Consider the following 25174-nt stretch of genomic DNA (forward strand, 5'->3'; position numbering starts at 1 on the left):
AAATTTCTATAATTAATTCTCAATTAATTGTTTTATCTTATTTCTTAAAATTAGAAATAACATATAAAACAAATTTTGAGTTTAGGGTTTTGCTGTTGCCTAATATGTAGAATTAGGATTAACCTTTTATTTGGAATGATGTTAAAAAAATTAATGTGATGTCAGAGAGGACGGTAGTGTTAAGAATATACATCATGCAAATATTGTCCATGTTACGGCTTCACGGGCAAACGTTGCATATCACATTTAATTCCGATAGCTCTACTTAATCTGACGTTTCATTTTCGTTTCGGTGCCTACTTTTCTATTTGAACTCATAATTGAGAGGTACTTTAATTCAGCTATCCACTGACAAGACTTACTATGAAAAGATAAGTCATAAATAAAACAATATTGCTTGTTCGGAGATCAAATTAATCGGTTCACTTATTACAATTTAGTTGATCAAAACGACCCACTTATTTAAATGGTGGGCTTTGATAAAAACATAGCAAGCCAGTGCGTGTTCACCATGATACGTTCCAAGCTTTTAAGATCCATCACAGGCGCAGCATGCACCTCAGCGATTCCCCCTGCTGCAGCAGCTGAAAGGCCTCGTTTATCTCACCAAATGGCAGCTCATGTGTTATGAATCCATCCAAATTTATTCTGTCATCCTGTGAGAATGAAGGTGGGCATTTCAGCACATTATGTCAGATAGAAACACAGCGCTGTGACATGCTACAACAGAGCATCCCTGCAGGCACTCACCCCATGCATGCATTTCTCCACAAGGTCTGGCAACTGTGACTTCCCCTTGAAACCTCCAAAGACACTGGCTGCTAACCTCCTGTAATATAGCTCCATGGGATGTACAGGCAACAGTCTTGGTGTGGGATGGATCCCCATCATCACTGTCAAACCCCATCCCTGCTCATCCAGTAATAAATAATACACGCTTTCAGCGACATTAATCATCGAGACAACAACATAATAACTGTGTATAATCATTTGGCTTCTTTTTTTTCATTTGTCCATTTCTAGTGACAATTAACAATTTGAAGATAAAGAGAGGAAAAGATCCATGCAGGAATTATATAAAAAAAAAATTCTTTTTAGATTTCTTTTGGAAGTGGTCCACATTTTTAGAAATTTCTGGATTTTTTCTATCTAATACTTAGATTATCCTTAATTACTTATCATTTTTTAATGGACCGATTTTCAAAGATCAAGTTATAATATTTTTAGAAATACCTAAAAAACACTATAACGAGTATAAAAATATTATAGCATTGTATGATGTTATAATGCTTTTATAGTATTGTTGAAAACAAAAACAAAAAATATAATATTTTTTATATTTTGTCACAGTATTTTCTTAATATTGCTGAAAACACCATAACTTGGTGTCAAAACATCATAAACATAATGCTTTAAATTTGGTAGAAAATACTATGTTAAATAGTATTTTTTTTTATTCATGTTACAGTGTTGAAAATATCAGCGTAAACTATTATAACTAGACCGATTCATCTTATGGACCGGTCCATTGGAAAAAGAAGAAAAAAAATCAGATATCAGGTAAAATTTGAAAATTCTAAAAGCAGGGATGCTTTTCAAAAAATAAAAATAAAAAAGAAAAGCTTTTTCCAAAGTCTTCCGAGAATTCGTCCAAGATTCATTTGTTAACTCAAAGTATACAAAAGCTTACTAATTAATATCTTCCCTAATCAAATGTTATGAATGCAATGTGGAACTTCTCTTAGACTCGACGTGTAAGATCAGCATTGGCGTCGATGAAACCACGAGAACTATTCCAATGGTGGGTAAGCAGAAGAAGCTCGGGTTACGAGGAGGAGGAGATGAGAACGTACGTCATGGGTAGAGAGGAAAGCCTCGCGCAGCACGTCCAAGTTTCCTGCGCACTCGAAGCTGTAGTCCACCCCTCCGTTCGTCATCTCCTGTATCACCTGCAGTTGCCATCAATGCAAGAACATGCCACATGATCATCATTTATTAACGCACGTAGACGATGCTGCAGATGCAAAGAACTACTCGCCACTGCAGCGATGAGATCTCATATCTCGTGTGCAAAACCATACATGCCACTTGTGCCATTTGATGATAAATGATAAGAAGTATGACACAAGTGTTTAATCCTTTGGAAGAGCAACGTTCTTTCTAAAGCTTTAATGACACCAACTGCATTCTTCTATAGATTTCTTATGAAGGAAAAAAAGTCAATGGTGCCTGTTACTTTTGACACATTGGCTTCATAGATCATCAACATGCAAAATTTGGGTTATAACCTCCATAGATAATTCTAAGGCATTGCATGTATTAATGGAGCTGCACCGATACAGATGATTCAGAAGAATGGTACCTCATGGGCTGGCTTGTCGTGGTCTCGAGGGTTGACGAATTCCGTGATGCCCATCTTCCTCCCTGAATGATCAAGAAAACCATACCACTGGTCAAGCATCAAGGAAGTCAACATTACAGAACGTAAAATATCCTGGTTGCTTGATGCTGCACCCTGTAGTTTATTTACCATCTAAAACCAAGAAAGTTTGGGTTTCTGTGAAGCCAAGAACTGTTTCATGCAATAATTAATGACGATTATTTTAATCCTTGTTCTTTCTCTTGGCATTTTGTGTGTCTGCACCGTCACAGTTTGTCTGCTTCCGCGGAGCTTCTTAGATTTATGTAAAGCCAAGAACTGTTTCACGCAAAAGTTAATGACGATTATTTTAATCCTCGTTCTTTCTCTTGGCATTTTGGAGTCTGCACCGACACAGTTTGTCTTCTTCAGTGGAGCTTCTTAGATGTCATTGCATCCGTCATACATAGCAGAAGACAGCTTGCAGTATGGATAAAAGCTCTTACCAAAGTCAAACTTGACTGGGTTGACGTCAATGCCAATAATCCGAGAAGCCTTCCTTTGCCGTGCTCCTTCTGCAGCCTGCACCTTTCTTCTTCATGTTAGAAATGCGTGAAAGGAGTAGCAGAATTCTTTTATCTGAGAAGACATGGAAGAGACTAACCGCAAGGCCCACAGCGCCCATGCCGAAGACCGCCACAGTTGAACCCTCGGTAACATTCGCTGTATTCCACGCCGACCCTACTCCTTTTGTAGTGGACAGGAAGAACATGGAATCATATTAATAATGGAGGAGACGAATCCTGCAGTGTTCGGTGGCATGAATTCTGGAATGGGTACAATATATATATATATATATATATATATATATATATATATATATATATATATATACAAATACTATATGTGCTTTAAGAAAAATAGCTACATTAAAAATTGTCTTATTTTCTTATCTTTATATTAATTTTAAGCTTATTGTAAATCGGATTTTCATATGAACAAATTGTTTAGTTTTTTTTTAAGGTTTTCCTAATATTTTAGAAAAAAAAATATAAAAAGCATCGAGTTTTCGGAATAAATGGTCCCAAAATAAAACCTATGCATACTTCCATGGAAAAAATTAATAAGTCTGCAAAGATTGTGATGGACACATACCGGTGGTGATGCCGCAGCTGAGCAGGCACATCCTCTCGAGCGGCGCCGCGGGGTTGATCTTGACGACGCAGGCGGAGTCGAGCACAGTGTACTCGGCGAAGGTGGAGGTGTTGAGGAAGTGGTAGACTGGACGGCGCTCGCCGGCGGCGTCCACCACGGAGAACCTCGTGCCGCCGTCCCCCACCATGACGCTCTTGCGCGGATCCACCCGGTACACCGCGCACATGTTGGTCTTGTCGCTCCTGCAGAAGGCGCAGTCGCCGCACTCCCCGTGGAAGATGGGCACGACGTGGTCGCCCGCCCGCATCTCCTCCACCCCTTCCCCCACGCTCTCCACCACCCTGCCCAACACCACATAACTCGATCAGTCTCGCTGCCTCGTGGAGTCCCCATTGCTTTCTTTCGTTGATTCCTTACCCGGCTGCTTCGTGGCCGAGGATCCGCGGATACACCGTCACGACATTCTTCACATCATTCGATCCAAGGAGGAAGAAGCCGGTCAGAATCAACCACACGAACACAAGAACACCCGGATATCTGTCCGTATATACTGACCTCTCCTTTCCAAGCACCGAGATCGGTGTGGCAGATGGACGTGAAGAGGATCTTGACGCGGACCTCCAACCTCTGCGGTGGCTCCACCTGCACCTCCTGGATCACAAAGGGCTCCTCGGGTCCCCAGAGGACGGCGGCTTCAGACACGCTCGCGGACGCAAAGGAGTCATGTGAGAAGCTTTCATGGCAGTGGGAGAGAAGCAAGAGAGTCGGAAAGCTTCCCTTACCTTTGCAGGTGATGACTTTTCCGGCAGTAGAGAGTCCATTTTCGGCGGCGCCATCCATAGCTGAGCAACGAAAGAGGATGCCTTGTTTCTACGGCGGTGACGATGTGGTTTTATCGGCCTAATGGCACAAACGTATATGAAACAGTTAAATATTAATTGAGATTATGAATTTTTTTTCCGAAGGTATCCATTTTCCTAATAAAAACGTTGCCTTTATCCCTTCAAAAATATTTTCTTTAATATTTTTTTTAAGAAATATGAATTGCTGATTTATTATATTTATTTTTATTGTGATTAATATTATGGCAAATAATTTCTAATTTGTTGGGTTGTGGGTGACATACCCACCACATTCCACTTTATACCATTGCCATTAAAAATATTTCTTCTAAAATAGTTACCTATAAGAAGAACATTAAAAAAAAATTCTCTTTTAAACGGATGGCTATAGAAAGTATAAAGTAGCTTTCTGAATTAATTTTGATTCGGGATTTTTCAAATGAAAATTTTTTAAGCTTTTGATACATAATGATACAAGGGACACATGATATAATATTTTTTTATATTTAGAAAAGTTTCTTCCTTGTCCATGTCCAAGTTTTAAATGAAAAGTTTCTTCTTTCTGCTATCATAATGAAACTTAAAAAAAGTAGCCAAGTTGAGCTAATTACAATTTTATAAAGTCAAACTAATAATCAAATTTGAATGAGCTAATTACGTATTACCCCTATAATTATACCTACTTAGTATCTAAATATTTAGACTTAAAAAATTTATTTTTAAAATTTTAAGTTATAAAAGTGAAATATCAAAGTCTATTTATCCTGTCGTCATTGGTTTTACCGACAGAAATATGAAAATAATAAACAAAAAATAATTATAACATTCTAATTGATGGTAGACGACGGTGCCATTGAGAGTCATGGGTGGCTACTGTCGATGAAGAGAGCAACGGGGAGAGATGAAGGCCACTATGCATTTGTATCGACATCAACATAATTATCGAGCGACGTTACGTAGTTGACGAGCAATGTCGCTATACAATTGTGTTAATGTCGATGCAAATGCTGAGTGGCCCTTTCGCCACTCGGCAACTGTATCGACATCGACGAAGATGTAGAGCAACTCTTATTTCTCGCTGTCACTCTCATTATCTATACTAATCACCCGTGGCTCTTAGTGGTGCCGTCATCCATCACCACTGTATCACTATGTAGAATGTTGAAGTTATTTTTTACCCATTTTCTTTTCATGTTTTCATTAATAAAACTAATGTCATCAGGATAAATGGATTTAGATGTTTCACTTTCATAACTATAGAGATTCCAATATAAATTAAATCTAAAGATTATGATGTAAAAAAAGTCTAACTATAAAGGATAATTTATAATTAGCCTAATTTGAACATATCATTATAGTATTAGAAGAAAAGTATTGATACCATATCACATGAAGGAGCATAAGAAGTTTTAGAAGTGCTCGTGGATAGAGAAACCTCGGCTTTCCCTACAATAATTGGTTTTATACTGGAGTCTCTACCTTCCCTTATATAGGAATTTCTAGAAATATTTTTTATTAGAATCGATCTCATTTGATTCATCAAATTTAAGAGAAATATATATATATTTTTAATTTTTGTTAATCTTATTTGGAGACCTTCCTATTATCGCATTTAGGATATAGATATCTTATCATCATTTTTTAACTATCTCAAAATATATGAAACAGTAATATCACTTTCTTCTCGCCTCAATTATGTTTTTGGAGTAGTTGGTAAAAGAATTCAAACTTGACTTCGTCAATAGTAAATGCCCAAAAAAGTTTGCAAAGAGATGAAGCAAATACTCAATTCACACTTGTCCATGATAGTTCACATTTTTATTGACAATATAAGATCATCACAATTCTTTCGATCACTAATCAAAAAATCCCTTACGAAAAATAAATCGACACAAGCTCTTTATTTGTTAACATTTTCGACTTTAGCCTTTGGTCATCTCACGAAGCCAAATTCTCGATGAGGGCAAACTAATATAAAAAATTACATCTTATTCTAAAACTAAAACATATTCACACTTTCATTCACTTGAGTCATCAATGGTCCAACCTCCTCAAACCATCATCATTACCACTTCAAAAACAATGATGCACCATCATTTTCATAAGTCAATTATATTTTCAAAATGATTGTATCTTTTAAAATGATTGTATTTTCGAGAATGTCATCATTAATATGATCATCATAAAGTCGATTGCACCCTCCAAGAAGGTTATTTCGTTAAGGTGATCGAATGACCACTTAAAATGGTTGCATTGTTAAGCCGATGACAACTTCGCATTAATTACCTTGAAGTCAATCGAAACCTTATTTTGATTGGATAGGTTGTTTACTCAATTTGCTATAAAGAGCTAATAAAGGGCAATAATAATAGATAAGTGGAGACTTAGGAGGTGAATATTATAACTTATTATCAAAATTTTAAAAATATTTTGCACTAAGTATTGAAGATTGAACTTCTTATAAACAACTAAAACCAATTATTGTAGGGCTAAAAAAAAGAAAACCTATCTTTTTTTGCACTCAACATGAACTCTTCACCACAAGTGTTAAACCTTCGAACACAAATATACAAGAGGCTTTCCAATATCTTTGGCAAAACTTTAAACAACAAAAAATATTGGGCAAGCAAACCCAATACAATGCTCGACGAAGATAGGTTGGGCCTAAGCCTCATGCACCCTATTTATTCGACTAATAGAGGGGCTTTTAAGCTCTTAACTCTATCTATAGGCTTCGATCTATAACCTCTTTCTTATAAGTAAGCCTTCATCACTATACCACACAAACTTTTGCATCCAAATATATGATACAAGTATATATAATACTTTTTTTTTTTGCGCTCATAGCACCCAATGCATTCTATTAGTGTGTCATGTGTTAACTAGGATAAATAAATATTTGAATCGTTTTAAGCATCCTAAAATATCTTATTTATAGGAAAAAAATATTTAAGGCATTTGATATAGCCTAACATATCTTATATTGCACATAATATATCGATCCATGAAAAAAAAAAAGTATATGAAATATTCGATATAAAAAAAAAAGTCACAAACTTAGTTAGTTTTACCTAAGTTATGTGAAACCCTTGCATATCCGTTTGTAAAAAGTCAGTCTCCTTGAAACTTCTTATGATCCCTTAAAGACCTATAAAGAAGAAGATGAGTGAGAGAAAATATTTTAACTAGAGATCCACAAGCAATCATTTCTGCAAACACTTAATAAATAATATAAATTATACGCATATACTTCATAAGTTCTGAACGATCACACAATAAATAATCCAAGGTGATCTGTCATATCCAAATATCCCCACAAGTGTCCACATGACGTTACTATGAAATAAAACAATGAATCAACTCTAAATATTATCGTAAAAACCTATTCAACCATGTGCCACCTGGATAGCTCATAGGTGTTGAGCTAATTAACACTTAGCACCACTTAGTAGAGCCAGAAAACCCCCAAAATCACTATTTAGATGGTTTATTTCTCGGTAGTTTTGCTTATGTGTGACGATTATATATAGCTTATATTTATAAGCATGAAACGACCATAAAAGTCAACTAAAATAGGGTTCTTAAACCTATTGTAAGTCATCTACATGTTGTGTAAAATATAAATAAAATTAAAAGACATAAATATGCCAATGGGCTGATGCAAGAAACTCTATTTGGATGGTTCATTCTATTAGAATGAGGGACCCATAGAATGATATGATCTCACTCTTATCTCTACGTGAGTTTATGCTTGATCATCCGCAAAGGATTAGCCTCTCTAAAACCTTTTATGATCTCCTAAGAACTTATAAAATAGAAGATGGGTTAGAGAAAGCATTTAATTCGAGATCTATAAACAACTATTTCAATAAATACTTAATAGACAATACAAATTAGAAATATAGACTTTGTAAGTTCTGAATGATTGCACGATAAAGGTCCAAAGTAGTCCACTATGACCAAAAATTTCCACAAGTGCCTACATGATTTTACTACGGAATAAGACAATGAATCAGCCCTAGACATTACTTTAAAGGCCTATCCAACCGTGTGTCACCTGGGTAGCTCCTAGGTGTTGTACTAGCTAACACTTTGTACCACTCTATGAAAGTAGAAAACCCTCAAAATGATTGCATGGATGGCTTATTTCTGAATAGTTTTGCCTCTACATGATAATTGCACATAACTTACGTTCACAAGCTTGAAACAACTACAAAAACCAACAAAAATGACAAAAATGAGATTGTCAAGTCTACTACAAACCCTCTATATGATCTTCAAGCATGAATAAAATTGAAAGATATAGATATACACAAACATTACATCGAATACTCTATTTATAACTTTATTCATGATAATCCATCCAAGATAAAAAATTATCTAAATTATCTAATATGTCTCAAAATATTCACGGATATAGATAGAAAATTATCCGAGGTGTCTCAAAATGTCTCCTTCTATACCAAACGCAGCTTAAGAATTTGCATCGATGTATCCTCTAAATATACAACATATATAATTATAATATTGTAACGATAATAAATCGAAAGTTGAACGAATTTTGCATAAATTAGATTTTTTAGGGGGCGTTTTATCGGCGGCCCTAAAGCTCAGCGCGGAATTCTACACGCATGGTGTATTAGCTAGGTTCCCGTCACCTAAGGTGAATATAAGAACACAAAATTTGAAGGTCTGGACACCAAAATAATTTTTTTGGTGGACTTTGAGAGCTGACTTTTATTCGGTATGCCAACCGAGAGTGATCGTATCCCGTTATATTTAGTCTTGTATCAACGAGGGAAACGGTAAGCGCAGCAGGAGCCTACACGTAACGTCAATTAGTTATGGTCACCGGAGGTGATACTAAGTTTACGGAATTTGAAGGTTTGGATGACAAAAAAAAAATTTTGGGCCTCCGAATGAGCTGACTGGCATACGGTAAGCGCACCGGCGATTTATCGTACCCTTTGGTGTTTTCCTCCTTTTTTTTCTCTTTAGTTTTCCCTCCTACCCTTCCCCACGTTAATGGGCGGGAGGATTGGTGTGAAAAATGAATTATGCTTTTCTAAGATCTCTCTTCATTGTTTCGGAAACTGTTTCCTCGGACTCTTATCTCTCTCTCTCTCTCTCACTCTCGTCAGCGTCCAGAAATATGATCAGATAACTAAAATGATTGATTCTTGGGAATGATAACAAGAGTTATATTGAGTTCTTAGGATTCTCCAATGGTAATGGAACACTTGACTGTTGAAACACCTGACCCTCTGAAAAATCCTGATATCTATGCAATCAGGCAGCAACTCTACCAAGTTCAAGGTGACAATCTGCAACCACCTATCAACACAACCATCGTTAGCAATATAACACTAAATCAATCCAATCCAAAAGGGGCGGAAATTCAACATTAAAGCGTGCGCTAACTGTGAAACAAAATTAACTGTAACCTCTTGCAAAATCTTTTCCCGCCAGATAACTGTTTGCTATGTCAAAAACTGAACAAGTCTACTTCCATATTTCTAGAGTTCCTAAAACATGGTTGTTCTTGTTGTAATGCCAAGTAACTTGGGAAGTCCACCATGCATAACAACACAGAATGATGTCTATTCGGGCATTTGTATTGTCCTCTCAATTAGTCTTCAGCTTAGCCGATGTCGAAGCAAGATGAGAAAGAGTTCTGTGGCCCACAAAGATCAGAAAAACTCCAAGAAGGCCAAGCGCCTTTAAGGTCGTGAAGAGATCCAACTGTAAGAGAAAGACAAATGACAGTCAGAGAGGTTTGAGGAGTGCGGAGCAAACAAGCTCAAAAGGGAATGCGATAAAGCACCTTCAGCCAAAAGAGCCCATAGAGCAGCAGAACAGCCGCAATGCCAGCATGGAAGAGTATGGAGAAGAGCGCAGGCACTGATGAGGAAGGAAAGCCTTTAAAGTTGACTCCCAGACGTAGCAGCTGCACACAAACAAGAACAACAAAAGGGTGACTGCTAATTAAAATAGGAATGAGAATTCATAACATAAATAAAAAACCAAAAATCATTAAACCATCTAGTTCGGATTAGAGCTCATGAAATACACATCAAAGGAAACGAAAACTGAAACTCACCCCTATCAGGAATCCTACTAGTGGTACATTGGTTAAAGCCAAAAAAGCAAAAGAGAGTTCCTTTGGTGGTCTCTTCTCTGGAGATCGGAAGATGTGTGATATCTCTAGCTTCGGCCCAAATCTTGAGTATGGGTCAACAGGTTGTGGTGGAGGACGTGATGCTTTCTCTGGTGGTTCTGGTAAGTCTAAATCAATGTAACCGAGGACACGGAGGAATGAATTCTCCTGCACAAGCAAAAAAAATTAATACAAGCTACATCAGTAAAAGAGTTGACTCAACAGAAGCGAAACATAATACCATTGCAGCATCACCAATGGCAAGCTCAATTTCATATCTTCCTGAGAGGTAATAAAATTTTTCCACCAGCCCAAGAAAATCCTGCAGGGATGAGTAAACCACTAGTCTTAATAAATAGTCGAGCATACATCAATAAAATTATTCCAGCATCATAGCCATACTTTAACTATGATCAGAGGTTTTTTTTTTAATTTTTGGCAACTGATTTGTAAAGGTATATACAGATCCAAGTATTTTGCTCTACAGAGGCAACAGTTAACATAAATCTGTAAATTCTCAACCACAATTCATGTCCATGTAATTAGCAAGATCAACAGGATGTTATTCATTGTTTTCCACATTTTCTGTCATGTAGTTTCTTGATGAGTTTAATTTTCTTTCCTCCTATATGCTTTAACACAACTGATTTCAGCCCTACCATCCAAAACTAGATATGAGAGTCAAAAGTACGACAGATGTTATTATGGGCAAGGGTGTAATCATGACTATCATATAGGTAAGAGAAATGGATCCTGATGTTATCTCTCATATCTGGTCACAGCAAAATTTAATCAAAATTTGATCTTCAGATCCATAATTAATCCATTTGGGGGTCATATTCAGACTAAACTGAACTTGAGATGTACATGCTATTTAACACAGACCAAATACTTTGATTAAAAATGCACTATGAACAAACAAGACCACATATCTAAAAGAAACACGTATATTTAAATTTATACAAACAATAGACAACTCCTGCTGGACACAAATAAGTCGAACCGAAAACATTAATAAAGCAGATATAACAAAATTGATAAATCTTACCACTTCGAAGTGGACTTTATGATATTGATTATACTCATGCTGACTGATACATACCATGTACCTATAAATTACCAAATACAAATGCTTGTTCCAATCAAAAGACGTGATTTCTCTTTTTTTTAAATATGTTTCATCAATTTATACTTAGTATTCTTCCCTCTAACATGCTCTCATAAAAATGCACCGACCAATCAAGTAGGTTCATTCGGAAAGATGCATATTTGCCAAACTAGCTAAGTCCGTGACACTATGGTAACCTGAATTCATCCAAGTATGCCATATTTTACATTAAACATTGTAGACTGACAAAGTAACTGATGTTCAATATACACAAGAAACTGAAGATTCAGGAGAAAGAATCAACTAGAGACAAACTCACTAGTATTATCTTGAACTGCCTAGCAGAGCTCTCCAATGCAAAGATGTGCTCAACTTTGCTTTCATGCCTCAGTTTTAGGAACACCTGTTAACAATTGTTCTCTATCAGATAAAAACATACATATAGATGCACATAGATATGTGTATGTATGGCTTATTATCATGAAGGTCAGCTGCAAACTTGATGTGGCTTAAAATTGTGTCCAAGAGGAGTCACGAGTTGAAAAGTTAAACGCATCCTTTGAAGATGATTTGCTGCTAGTGAAATCCTGTTGTCTTGGGATAGATCTAACCTGCATGAGAAACAGAAAAATGATAGTAGGCACATGTGCAATATTCTATAACAAAAATATGTGAAGTGTCTCATGGTTGAAATAAAGAAAAGAAAGAGACAATAAGCAAATCATATCAATTCAGAAAATGCATATTTGGGATTAAACTTATAATATAAATCACCTACCCTGAACTAAGTAGTAAATTTCAGAATGGGAATTGTTCAGATTATCAGAAATAATGACATAGCCTATTTGACAATGTTGATTAAAATACATTATCAGTAAGGAAATATTATGTCTTTTCTTTTTTTCAAAGGATAAGTGATGAAGGCAGGATTCAAATCCAGGACCTTACGATAATGAAGATCTTTACCAGCCAAGCTAGTCAACACCTTCAAATCTGATGTCTTCAGGGCCATTTACCTAAATCTTTTTTACAATCTAGATTTTTAAGCTATACTGATATTTAACAAGGCTCTTAGTTAGAAAGAATAAAAGTAGTGCTTTAGTTTGAGTTATCAGCTTAAGCCAAAATATAAAAAGCAGTTGAACAATGCCAGGTGTAGTCATAGGTAGAGGTAATTTTTCTATTTAAAAAAAGTCTAAGATAAATTTGATTGGTAATCACAGTAAAACACGAGTTAGACTTCTTGTCAGTTCTCCATAAAAACTTGTTCTGAAAAGAAAAAGATCCGGCAGCAGATTTGGAATGGTCAGGCTTGGCTAACACCTTTGGAATTTCAATACTAGAAAAGATTCTTGACATCTCTATACTTTTAATTTTTCAAACGGGAAGTCTAGCGAAACCATGATACTCCGCTATGCAAAATGGAATTGAACTATCTTTTTTTAAACTTCAATGTGAAGATAATGTATTGCAAGATTGTTATATTATTTGTACAACATAAAATATCAAGTGAATATATAAAAATTCAAAATAAATTAGTGAAAAATGAAAAGAAACCAGACACCCTTTGTATCTGCTAACTTGGTTAGTACTGGGAGATTAAAAATCACTTCCTTTCACCCTCTTGATCAGTGCCATATTAGTGACGAGTGATGCCTCAAATAAGATATCATCCTGAACTAGACTAACTTCATTGTGAACTTCCAGTTAGCACTGATGAAGAACAAAACAGAGAAGTAACAATGCCCTTGATAGAAAAATTACACAGGACCCCTGATATAACAAACACTACTAGTTGACATATAATCTCACGATCAGAGTACTTCAAGATTACCTATCATTTACTTTGACCCTCTTGATCAATGCCATATTAGCGACGAGGGGGTTTTCAAATAAGATATCATCCTTGACTAATGTTCGATGTGAAATCTTCCAATTTAGCGTAGATAAAAAGGCCAATGGACAAATAACAACACACTTAATTAAAAAGAACTACAAAGACCCCTTATACAACAAAGACGTCTAGATTGATATATAATCTCAAAGCCACTAGAAACACTTTAAATGGAGATACTTCATGTCAGTTGCAGGAAGTTTCCCAATAGCTTAATCATTGCCGAAATATAATATTATACTTAATTTTTGCTCATATTTCGTTCTTTTTTACCCATCTCACACAACAACTAACCCATTTTCTATTTGTTTTCACAAGTCAAAATATCTAGGAAAGAAAGTACGAGGACATGTTTCACAATATGACTCAAAATATATAGGATACTAGAACATTTATTTTTCTGAAATTGAGTTACTTTTGCATTGTCGCTGCACTCTCTGCATCACTATCAAAAACCCCAATTTGAGCCTTGTCCACTTTAATGGTTCCTGTTAGAAAAGCCAATGCGTTGGCGCGTCCACCAGTAGCATAGATATTCAAGTTCTCAGGGTCATGAAGTGAGATCTGCAACCAGCCCAATTAGAACATCCTGTTGGTAGATAATGAAACAAAGCTATAGATCTAGACAAATGAAATTCCGAAGTACCTCAAATTCTAATGTATACTTTCCAACATCAATTTTCAGGGGTAGGATATCCAAGTAATGGATGTTGTTTTCTGTGTCAAACTGTAGCTCCTGTAATTTTAAAAGAAAAAATACACTATGCATTTAGATGGCAAAGTAAGAAAGAAACATTATAGTTCATAAGGCCACTACCAATTGTATATATATGGCTCCATATAGTACAACAAACTAAAGAAAACTGCATGACCTGGTTCTCTAGGACAGGAGTGTCCTTATCATAGCTGGAAGCTTGCACCAAAATCACTGTTAATGGAGGTGCAGCTGAACCAAACACTGTAGTCACCTCAACCTGAGATAAGCACAAGAATAATGATTCACTTAAAAGTCTGAACAATCTAGCAAATTTGTTTTTCTGAGCCATTGTAACTTAATAAATTAGCATATACGATAATGCAGTTGTCATAATAATTATTTTCTTGACAAGCAAGAGATTCAAGCCCAAGACTCTGCAAAACCAGAACAGACAACAGAAATTAATTATTTGACAACTTCCAATGGCAATGGTTGTTCAATACTTCAATATATTATGATACATGCACGAAGTATTTGTGGAGATGCTTCAGGCATGACATACAAAATACACAGCCTAGCTAAATGCAAACAAGATGGAAAATGAACAGTTTGAGCATATATAACATGTCGATACCTTCAAGTTTGGTGTTGCTCAAAAAGATACTCAAAACGCCACAAAAACGAAAAAGCTCTAACATGAGCAGTGTAAATCATGTGCTTCACAAAATCTACCAATTTATTTTCCTTAGAGTTTAACTTAAGCCGAAGAAAGTAATGAACTGTAATTTGAAGTATTGGAACACCAAAATTTAAAAAGAAACAAAGAAATCACAGAATAATATGCTGCAACAGAGTTAATCACCTTAAGCTGGTCCTTTGAGGTTAAAGAAAGTACAGTAGCTGGAAGTGAAAGAATCAGGGGAATAGAGATCCTGTACCATAGAAAGAATCCCTCTTGTAAGTACTTGAGGTACACAAATAATTAGATGGAACTTCTTGCATTTATATTCACATATCAAAAAAGGTAAGCGTAATAATATTTGTTTTACAAGAAGTAGATAAGTAGATTACATCTACCATATGTAACAAATATTAAATGTTATACAAACCAATTTTTGCAGCCTTATTATATTTTACTTGCCAAAAGAACAAGAACGATATCACTAATTAGTTAACTAAGAAACAAAGCTCCATGGTGGGGAAGATACATGTTGTCAACCTAAAAAACCCTTTCATCTTGTGGTAGTAACCAAACAAAAGGAAAGGCTAAGTAGATAGTGTCATGGTGCTAACAGACAAAAAATGCATTTTACAGTAAATTGTGCCATTCCATGCATATTTGTAGATTCCACTTCAATTGTTTATCCAAAAATCAGATACATAATTTCAGTAATTGACTTAAAGGTAGTTTGTCTAGAGGTCTTTAGAACTGTTTATGAAAACTATTTTCGGAGGTATTACAAGTTGCTTATCTGAACATTTTGTGTTCAACCTTGATTTAGTTGCCCAGGAAACTCAGTCTCACCACAGCTTTCGAGGTGCTTATGGAGTTCGAGTGGGTCACTTGGAGGAGGTTTTCAATGTGATCGGCAACTTTCTTTGGTTAACAGTGCATTCTAATGGCTTGCCACTGTTGCTTTCTAGTTGCTTTAGACCTGTGGTTTATCCTTCAACAGTTATTTTACTAGAAGTTGGAGGTTATTTACTTGACTTCCATTTATGTCCAAAATGGGTAATCTTTATCAGTTTTGCTTTTAAGTTGGCTCATTTATTAGCACTGTCCTGCAAATGAACATGATGGTAGTGCTTCTTTGCAACATATTTCTGCTGATTATGACCTGCTTTCTTGTATGTCTATTACCATAAGATTACTTTCTAGCTACTGTAAGATCATTTTCTAGCTAATGTGCTTCTATTCATCTAATGGTGCAAAAGGTTACAAAACCCCTCTCTAATATGCAATCATTTGATGAGAAAATAAGTATAATTCTCTAGGAAAAAGCTGTGGTAATGATACAATGGAGTTATATTGTGTGAAGCAACATGAGCAAGCTCAGGTAGCGAAAACTGCACCATAGTCTTGGTTAAACTACTTCCCATAGAAATCCTACGCAATGTCACTGATCTATGTATAGCTTCCAATTTATATCAACAGGTATTTGGTAATAACATTGTTGCTGATGTTTTAGTCTGTCACAATTATTCCAGATAAGGCTCCCTTGACAGGTCAGTTAGCCATACCGTTTGAATAGTCAAAACTTCATATCTTTTAGCAAGATGGTAATAATATAATTCATAAACTATGTGCAGTTACAGGCAAAATAAATTCTGAGAGCTGACTATCAACTTTCTCCTTATCATTAGTGGTGATATTAGCAGTGGTACTTCCTAGATACAGAAATTTAAGTTCCTTAATTGCATACAACTTATATGATCTAAAAACCGAACTTTTGACAAAACCAGCAAGCATAATGTAGATATCATAATCAAAAGAATGAAGCACTAAAGGGTACTGGATAAAAATATCTTGGTAACAACAATAAAACCAGAAACAAAATTGCTGCAAATTAAACCGTAAAGCAGGTTCCTTCTTCACATGTCTCCTATAAATAGTTAAACCATTGGTTGACAAGGATGTCACTAAAACAATGAACCTGCCTGTTGCTTTCAAGGCATGATAATGCATCTATCTGATTGAACAAATCTTTGGTGCTCCCAGGAACTCCAATGCTGAGAAAAAATTTTGCCAAGCCCAACATTTTATCACCAGGAATCTGCAAATTAAGGTTCCAAGATTAACGAAAAAGGCAATATAATTAGCACAAATAAGAGTTACATGTTCTGCAATATCTGCTAACCCACATTCAACTTTCCAGCAACTGCAGCAAAAGCTGTAACACCGCGGACGACTGAGGCTGTAGTTGTGAGAGGACCCTTATATTCACTACCATCAACATGCTTCTCATCAAAGTATAAGGTTCCATCATCTGCAGCAAGTCCAGTTCAGTAGATTATTATCCCAGACATATACTACTGAAACCATAAAAGAAATCTAGTGATCCAGCTCACGTACTTAATACTAAGGTAAAGATTAAAAATAGACAAGAGGGATCTCCCAATGCATGTCCAGCATCAACATGAATGCAAATCAGAAAAGATAGTACATAGGAAACACTTGTTCTCTGCTCAAATTATTAAATAAAAAAAGCTAGTTCTTGTCAAATAATTTATCAAAGTATACAAAGATAATATAATGATTGATCTAACACAATGCCTAGCCTTATTGAAAATTTTTCAAAAAACAGTAGTGAAGGATTACGTGTATCACCAGAAATGGCTTCTAATTGACACTGAAGAATGATCACATATATGCAGCCTTTAGCAAGGTTTATTTAACCAGGAAGGTGGTATCATAGCTTGCCCTCTAGATTATGTGTCTTTCATATGGGAAAGGGCAAGGGCTAAGCAGGGCAGTTTATTGGGTATCCGTAAACTATCAACATGGAGGAGGCATGAGCAGCACAGAAGGCATGTGTGATCCTAATCCATAGAGCTTTCAAGACCAATATGCCTACAGGATTATGCAAAGAATGATATATTAAGATTCCATGGACGCAAACCATAAATCAACAATAAAGATTACCAAGCATGCTTCCTTCTGGATGAGTCATTGCCGCAAGGCACAACAACCCTTCTTGAGTGTCAGGGAATCTATTGTTCCTGATTACAAACTCCTTGCTCTCTTTTGCTTTTACCATTTTCTATATTTCCACAATGAGACATGTTCATCAATGCTCATATGCAAATCAAAAAGGTTAAAACATCTTAATGCTAATCAATATGAATATAAAGCTTTATAGTGAGTTGAATTAGTTGTGTTTTGATTATATTTGAGATATTTTTTCAACTGTTTCAGGCACTGTCATTTTATAGTTGTCGTACTTTATGTTCAACCCAGATTGTCAATTGTGTTTAATAACAATGAAAGCTTCGAGACTTTTTTTTCAAGTTTTATGACATATGTCCCTACATTGTAATACCTCTGAAAATACAGTAGCTGGAAGTGAAAGAATCAGGGGAATAGAGATCCTGTACCATAGAAAGAATCTCAAGCAATCAAAAACCATTTACTATCACAAGTAAGATTTTAAATATCAGATCAATACCAATTTTGATGATTCATTGGACCAGTACAATATTTGTGTATACCTCACAGCTGGGTTTTTAATTTTGAATGATCCCGCCCATACCGATCGGTACGTACCAGTCCGCCGGCAGACCGATACATGGACCGCCCGCTTCCGGCCAATACCATCGATTGGGGCTATTTCCGTCCCATTACCACGCGAAATCGGTCGACAACGGTCGATTTTGACCGTCGCCGCCCACTACGAGGCAGTATTAGCCGAGGAAGGAAGAAGAGAGAGAAGAAAAGAAAGAACCTAGAGATTCGGCACTGCTCTCCCTCGACGATCTCAATCCATCGCCACCCTCCCTCGCTGGACACCGTAGATGCGATGTCGCCACCTCCTCATCTGAGGCGACGAGGTCTCGGTGTCATCAGCGACTTCTCCTCATCCGTGAGGGGAGAAGAAGCCTCGGTGACATCACCGAGGCTTCGCGGGAAGAAGAAACGAGACGACGTCACCCCTTTTTTATTTTTTAACTTTATTATATATATAAATATATACATACTCGTACTGTACTATACCGAGTTGAGCTCGATACTCCGGAAACATACGAAATTGCGAACCTTGCATCACAGTATACCAACCTGTATTTGCTTGAATCACCGAAGGAAAAAAATGAATATGATCCAATATCAATTTGTGATCGAACCGGTAAGCACCAGTCGGTAGCTAGTATGCACCATACAGACCGGCATTTGAAACCATGATTACAAGTGTCATCAAATAAAATATTGAGACATGTTAAAAAAGAGTACGGACCTCAACCATACAAAAGGATTTTAATTAAAGATGCTTGTCATGTATGCACACGCAATGCGCTCACCAAACTGAAAAGTTCACAATAAGTGGAATCCCTACATCAAACTATTTATTGAGCTTTTCAGTCTAATTTATACTCATAATTATTGCCCCTGGCATACTATAAATGCATGGTTGGAATGTGTCCCAGATAGCACCAGATCACAGAAGATATGTTCTTTAGACATTAATCTGACAAATTCAGTTGTATATAAGAAACTATAAGTTAGATGCAGAGAGACAAGAAGCTAGTGCACATACCATAGCTCTTGATACTATCAAATAGCTTCTCGATATCATGTTTTACAATTCCAATCTGCCAAGAACATATAATAGAGTTTTATTTACTGCTTAAAAATAATAAAAATGGAGTAAAAATGTGATGACCTATTGAATGATGATTAATTATTTGGAATACTAGCCATATTGTTGACATTAACAGTTGTCAATAGAAACATAAACAAGACAAGAAAATAACTAGAAGAGTCAGGAACAGCATATTCTCTGCTCTGAAGATCAGGCAACACTCAAATTAGCTTATTGAGGTGCACACTAATTGGCAGATGTCCAAACTAAAAGAAAGAATGAAGATGGTGCTGAAATGGACTATTCATTCTAAAACACAAACATTTTTGGAACTCACAAAAAAGGGTCTTGGAGAAGATTGTAAAGAGCCACTCACTATACTAACACTGTGGAAGGCTTTTGTTGGTTAAAATTTCCACAAAAGTTTACAATTTTTTAATATAATTTTCTAACGGAGGGGTATTTTCTAACAGCGAAGTAAAATGAGCTAGGCTTTCGGAGAGGTGGAAGCACCAAGATACTGGTAAAAGGTAAGAAAACAAAATAACATTTACAACAGTTTTCAGTTCCTTAAATGAGAGAAAAAAAGCAGAAAAACATACTAAATGTGTAGCCAGGCCACAGATAAAAGCCATGAAGCTATAATGACTATGAATGATACAAACCAAGGACTTTGATCAGAACAAAAGAACATCTGATAAACCTTAAATCAGAAACCATACCCATAATTAAAATATGACATACAAAGGGATAAACCTAGCTGTGCTTGCTTAAAATGCATAAGAAATCATATAATTTTGGTGCAAAGATGCCCAACCCAACTACAAAATCATGTCCCTGACAAAGTTAGCACCAGGCCATTAGCATTTGATGATAAGAACAAGATTACAGATGTTTTATATGCACAATTAAGTAGGAAGCCCTAACTCTAAATAATCTCAGTGAGCCATTTTTAGCAGAGCCAATATTTGCCATTTCTAATAGCATGACCATCAGCAAACAAGTGAAAAATGTCATGAGTCTTGCATCAGAATAAACTGAAAGCCATGTATGGGTGCCACAAGTGGGAAAAAGGTAGAATAAGCATAAACATTTTGTAGATTCAGGTTATGGTGGTATGAAGTTAAGTAACATGAATGACCAATCAAAGCATATTTACTTGTAAACAGAGAAAAGGGACTTGATTTGAAATCAAAATCACCAAAGTGAGGAAGTAGATGGATCAAAAATGTCAATACATCATGCTGTACAGTCTAACATTAGTATATCACCATTTTTGCCTAAAGAAGAACACCTGATCAAAATGCCAGTATGTAATGTCATACAGGCTGCAGATGACAAAATATGTTTACTGCCACATGCACCATTCCAATATATAAACAAGAATTCCCTATCATTTTCTTGATTCAAAAGAGAATGGAGCAACTACTTAGACAACTTTTATAATGAACTTAGGCATAAAGCATGCCTGTAGCTGTTATCTACATTCTTTTATTGTGGATGTAACACATGCTAGCACTACATGTTTAACATGAGAACAAAATATGATACCAAATATATTGACAAGATGGAACTATGACAATGGATATGTCACAAGATGCTCTTACAGGAGACATCCTAGCAAGTCAACAAGATAAAGTTATTCATCACCAAGAACACAAACAAACTGTCCTAACCATGATACAATTCTCAACCAATGAACTTCCAGTACAATGAGAAGGTACGATGTATTTTGGATTATAACCTCAGAAAAATATACTTCTCTATGCATACCAATATTCCCTATACACTGGGTTTTTGCCTTCATATGGGTCACATAGTAAAAAGAAAGGCACAAACCTTGCTTTTCATGTAGAGAGAATAGGACTTAAGAAATAACCTCTTTTATGTATGTGTATATGAGTTTGAGGAGACACAGAACTCTTCAGGTGGACATGCAAAGTATAAGTAACTATGGTTAGCATTTGATACTAACTATATGATCAAAAGTCAAAAGCTTATTTGGCTCTTGTACAATGTAGATCCTTCTTCCTATGCAAACCCTTACCTCAGTTAAAAGCTTTGACATAACAAGTTTAAAAAAAGGCTCAACAGTACTATGTCCACTTCTTATCATCGTGAACCTCATTCCATACACAACCCTAGGATCTCCAGTGAAGATTAATGGTCAAACCTATGTTTCAGATCTTCACTCATATAAACAACCCTAGCATCTCCAGTGAAGATTCATCAGTTCCATAATCAACAGAGTAAGGATGCTCTTGGTTTAAAACACGATTTCCAAAGGCATAAAAGAAAAAACAGTAATGTAGTGTAGAATTACTTATAAAGAGTGCTAATGACCTTACAGGCATGATATATATATATATATATATATATATATATATATATATATATATATATATATATATATATATATATATATATGAAAAAGGACCAGTTTGTACAGTATGGTCTCACCTTGGATTGATCCACCTCTGCATCTGCTAAGGAAACAACAGCAGCAAGTGCCTCTAGTGCTATTCCTATAACAGTAATAAAAATGAATTATAAACACAACACAAATCTACATGATGCAACTTCCATAAAAAAACAAAGAAAAGATCAAGTTGTAAAAACAAAAAAGACCAATACCAGCAGCATAGGTACTAGATTCAGCATTATTGGAATCATACCGCCACCTTCCATCACTTTGGCTAAGTGCCTACCAAGATGAACATTCCAGTTATTATCAGTTAGCAAAACATCATAAGAGAACAAAACAGAGAAAAGAAGAGGAACACAGAATATGCTGAAAAAAATAAGTTAGAAAGCTAAGCAAATCACCTTTATGGAATGGAAAACACCTTCAGCATCAGATAAAACAGCACTAACACCTTGCCCCTGCATAGTGAATGTATTAACTTTGAGCCCATGATTTTATAGAATTCAAAATATTATGATAATCCAAGATGAAGGACTAAATAACAGATACCAGGGGAAGTCACAAAAATACTAATTAAATAGAGTTAAGTGAAGCAATTACTGAATGCAAGATGTATCAGAAAAAGGAGAAAAGGCATCTTATGTTCCAATGACAACATACCTTGATATGCAGCAAGCTAATGACAGAGTAATATAAGTCCATCAATGAATCTGCATCTTTTATCAGAGCTTGAAGATGTGATGCAACATTCTAGAAGAAAGAAAGCATAGCCATAAGATACTTGCAGAAGTAATTAACTCAAAACAGAGACAAGCACAATACAAACAAGAATATTAGTGAGGCACCTCAAAAGTTTGAGAACCAATCTCGCATCCCAAGATGCCATTTAGTCTGAGTGCATTGAAGAATTCCTTAGGACTAGAAGTAGGCGATCTAAGTTTGTCTAGAACAACTGGACATGTAGCATTACTTATATCAGAAGTTTTTCCAACTCCAAGAATCTGAAATGTTCTTAATGCTTCATAAGTTTCCTCCAAGCTGCACATCAAAAACACATGTTAGATATCTACTATTTACAACTCATAAATTTAGGAAAAAAATTTCCACATAAAAATCCAAAACTTTCCACTGCGAAAGTCCTTGGATAAAATTTAACAGGAAGTAAATTATGCAATTTACCAAAAATTATATTTAAAAGAAGGATTAAGTTGATAAGGGAAAATGTGGATGGCAACCATATTGCCATCGAAAATAAGTGGACATTTAAGAAATGAATTCAAATATAGACGTTGCCAAGGCCAGACCTTATGGCTCAATAAGCTTGTATACGGAGAAAAAAATGCATAAAGCATTGTTTGCACTAAGAGACAAGACCCCAATCTTCCCCTATCCTAAACAATGATAGAGCACCTTCAAGAAATTTAACTTGATTTTACCACTATAAAAGAAATCGCTTGTGGTGCAGAGAGAGCAACCAGTCTGCTACCTAGGAGTCCCATCCGGTCCTTTGCAACCAAGGATTACAGGGTCCTGAAATGACTGATGTTTCACTCCACAATGACATCAAAACATAGTGTAATCAAGCATCAAACAATGAACAAGAACAGATATTTGAACAACGACCTGTGAAGACTGCATGAACAACAAGCAGAAAATTGGGTCTTGCAAAATGACTCTAGGCAAAACTCCCAGGTAAAGAATTCTACAATGCTCTCAGCAACAATGAATTTCAATGTTCAAGATCGATTGTAGGAGTAAGATACATATTTTGGTACTTCTAAGAAGCTGTATGATATGATTGGTAGTTGATAGTAAGTCGCGAGCAGAAGGTGGACGGAACAGTGGTGGTGAGCAGCAAGAGCTGCAGGTGGGCAGGCCAGCTGTGCAGAGCGGTGCGAGCAGCAGGCAGGTTGGCAGTGGGAAAGAGAGAGAGAGAGAGCTACTCAATACAATAACCTAACGAGAGAAGCGGAAAGAAAGTATATTTCCCTCGTGTTGTTGGAAATTAAGGGAGAAAAGTCAACAATATGGAGAGGAAATTAGAGTATTGATCTATGGGTACCTCTCTTTACTATCTCCCCCAAAAACTGAGGGATTTGAGAGGAAGGAAGAATTTTACATGATTTTTTCTCTTCTTCCTCTTGATCCAAACAAAGGGAAAGTGATCTTTCCTTCTCTTCTCCTCACTCCTCTTCTCTTCTCTCTTCTCCTCTCGTTGGCCTATCTTTTCTACTCTTCTATATTATTCTCTTCTCATCTACTATTTTATCATCTTCTCTTTACTTCTTTTCTCCTCTCCGCATCCACAGAGAGCCTTAAAGATCAGAAATTAGAGAAACTTTTTTTTTTGGTAAATACAGCGTGCAACATAGACGAAAAATTAGAACTTTAATGATCGAAAGAGAAGCCAACGTCGGATCCATGTCCAAGAGTTGAAGTTCCAACCATTCCCGGAACGAATCAGCCTTGAAGAAAAGCATGATACAAAAGTTCGGAGAGAGAACAACGTGATCCAACAAACCAACCTCGGAAACGATCCATCGACGGGCACGAACAACTCGAGCGCTGCGGATCGATGAGCATCGGAGATCGGCCGGATGCTGGCGGCCGCCGAAATGGACAGCAGCGCGGCGCAGATCAGAGCAGCAAACCCCACCACGAATCCAAGATTTCGCGCCATGCCCGGAAGAGGAGAGAGGAGATCAAGGAGCCAGGCAGAGGACGAGGGACGAGGCCCCTCGATCGAACAGATGGAGAGCGATCCGGCGGCGTTTACCTGGAGCAGCGATCTCGAGTGCGGAGGTGACTCGAACGAGAGGAGAGCCTTCAAGGCGTCACACGAAGGCGGGCCCAGCACCACGGGACGACTCTGTGAACCCTAACGATGACCGGCTTAGGGTTTAATGTAAGATCACAAACATAATAATCATGGAAACTTGCAAATAAATCCCTATTGAGTTAGTGATTTCCTTATTTGTTCTTTTAGTATTTATTTTAACATATATACCCTCCAAAAGTCGAAAATTAAAAACATCGACGGTCTTAAAACAAACCTATTAGCGGATCCGAAGCATCACGAACCCGACCCGCTCGAGAGAAGCCCAACCCGTGCTAGTTAACGCTGGATAACTTCAAGATTCTTAGATTAGGAACTGCTTAATAACACCATCTTAGCATTGTGGTTTAAGCTATCATTGATGCAAAGATAAATAAATTGTTCGAATATATATATATATATATATA

The 25174-nt window shown here is 36.3% G+C and overlaps 2 protein-coding genes across 2 annotated transcripts; both read right to left on the reverse strand.

Moving 5' to 3' along the window:
- Nucleotides 1-379: 379 nt before the first annotated feature.
- LOC135611208 (alcohol dehydrogenase-like 4) lies at nucleotides 380-4435 on the reverse strand. Its single transcript, XM_065106689.1, has 10 exons — nucleotides 4297-4435; nucleotides 4070-4206; nucleotides 3932-3978; nucleotides 3515-3855; nucleotides 3024-3106; nucleotides 2866-2941; nucleotides 2363-2424; nucleotides 1854-1949; nucleotides 751-909; nucleotides 380-656 (listed from the first exon to the last, which is right to left on the reverse strand). Exons 1-10 carry the CDS (start codon nucleotides 4352-4354, stop codon nucleotides 540-542), a joined length of 1176 nt encoding a protein of 391 aa, XP_064962761.1. The 5' UTR covers nucleotides 4355-4435; the 3' UTR covers nucleotides 380-539.
- A 5288-nt stretch (nucleotides 4436-9723) lies between these two features.
- On the reverse strand, nucleotides 9724-24809 carry LOC103982407 (dolichyl-diphosphooligosaccharide--protein glycosyltransferase subunit 2). Its single transcript, XM_009399326.3, has 19 exons — nucleotides 24457-24809; nucleotides 22777-22969; nucleotides 22592-22681; nucleotides 22333-22389; nucleotides 22141-22210; nucleotides 21967-22031; nucleotides 19462-19516; nucleotides 17075-17199; nucleotides 16871-16986; nucleotides 15075-15144; nucleotides 14388-14489; nucleotides 14162-14251; nucleotides 13931-14079; nucleotides 12121-12232; nucleotides 11941-12024; nucleotides 10755-10835; nucleotides 10457-10681; nucleotides 10181-10303; nucleotides 9724-10098 (listed from the first exon to the last, which is right to left on the reverse strand). Exons 1-19 carry the CDS (start codon nucleotides 24609-24611, stop codon nucleotides 9982-9984), a joined length of 2079 nt encoding a protein of 692 aa, XP_009397601.2. The 5' UTR covers nucleotides 24612-24809; the 3' UTR covers nucleotides 9724-9981.
- Nucleotides 24810-25174: the final 365 nt, after the last annotated feature.

This window comes from Musa acuminata, chromosome BXJ2-4 (assembly GCF_036884655.1).
Source record: "Musa acuminata AAA Group cultivar baxijiao chromosome BXJ2-4, Cavendish_Baxijiao_AAA, whole genome shotgun sequence".
Lineage (NCBI taxonomy): Eukaryota > Viridiplantae > Streptophyta > Magnoliopsida > Zingiberales > Musaceae > Musa > Musa acuminata.

Bases quoted from the DNA above. Each gene is read 5' to 3' on its own strand.
- LOC135611208 (XM_065106689.1), bottom strand. From the start codon at position 4,354: ATGGATGGCGCCGCCGAAAATGGACTCTCTACTGCCGGAAAAGTCATC. The intron at 2,942-3,023 runs GTTAGTCTCTTC...AGAAAGGTGCAG, and splicing joins TGGGCGCTGTGGGCCTTGCG to GCTGCAGAAGGAGCACGGCA. The intron at 657-750 runs GTGAGTGCCTGC...TCATTCTCACAG, and splicing joins TGGAGAAATGCATGCATGGG to GATGACAGAATAAATTTGGA.
- LOC103982407 (XM_009399326.3), bottom strand. From the start codon at position 24,611: ATGGCGCGAAATCTTGGATTCGTGGTGGGGTTTGCTGCTCTGATCTGC. The intron at 19,517-21,966 runs GTGAGACCATAC...TGTTCTTGGCAG, and splicing joins CAGAGGTGGATCAATCCAAG to ATTGGAATTGTAAAACATGA. The intron at 12,233-13,930 runs GTAACTCAATTT...TTTCTCATGCAG, and splicing joins AGTGCAGCGACAATGCAAAA to GTTAGATCTATCCCAAGACA.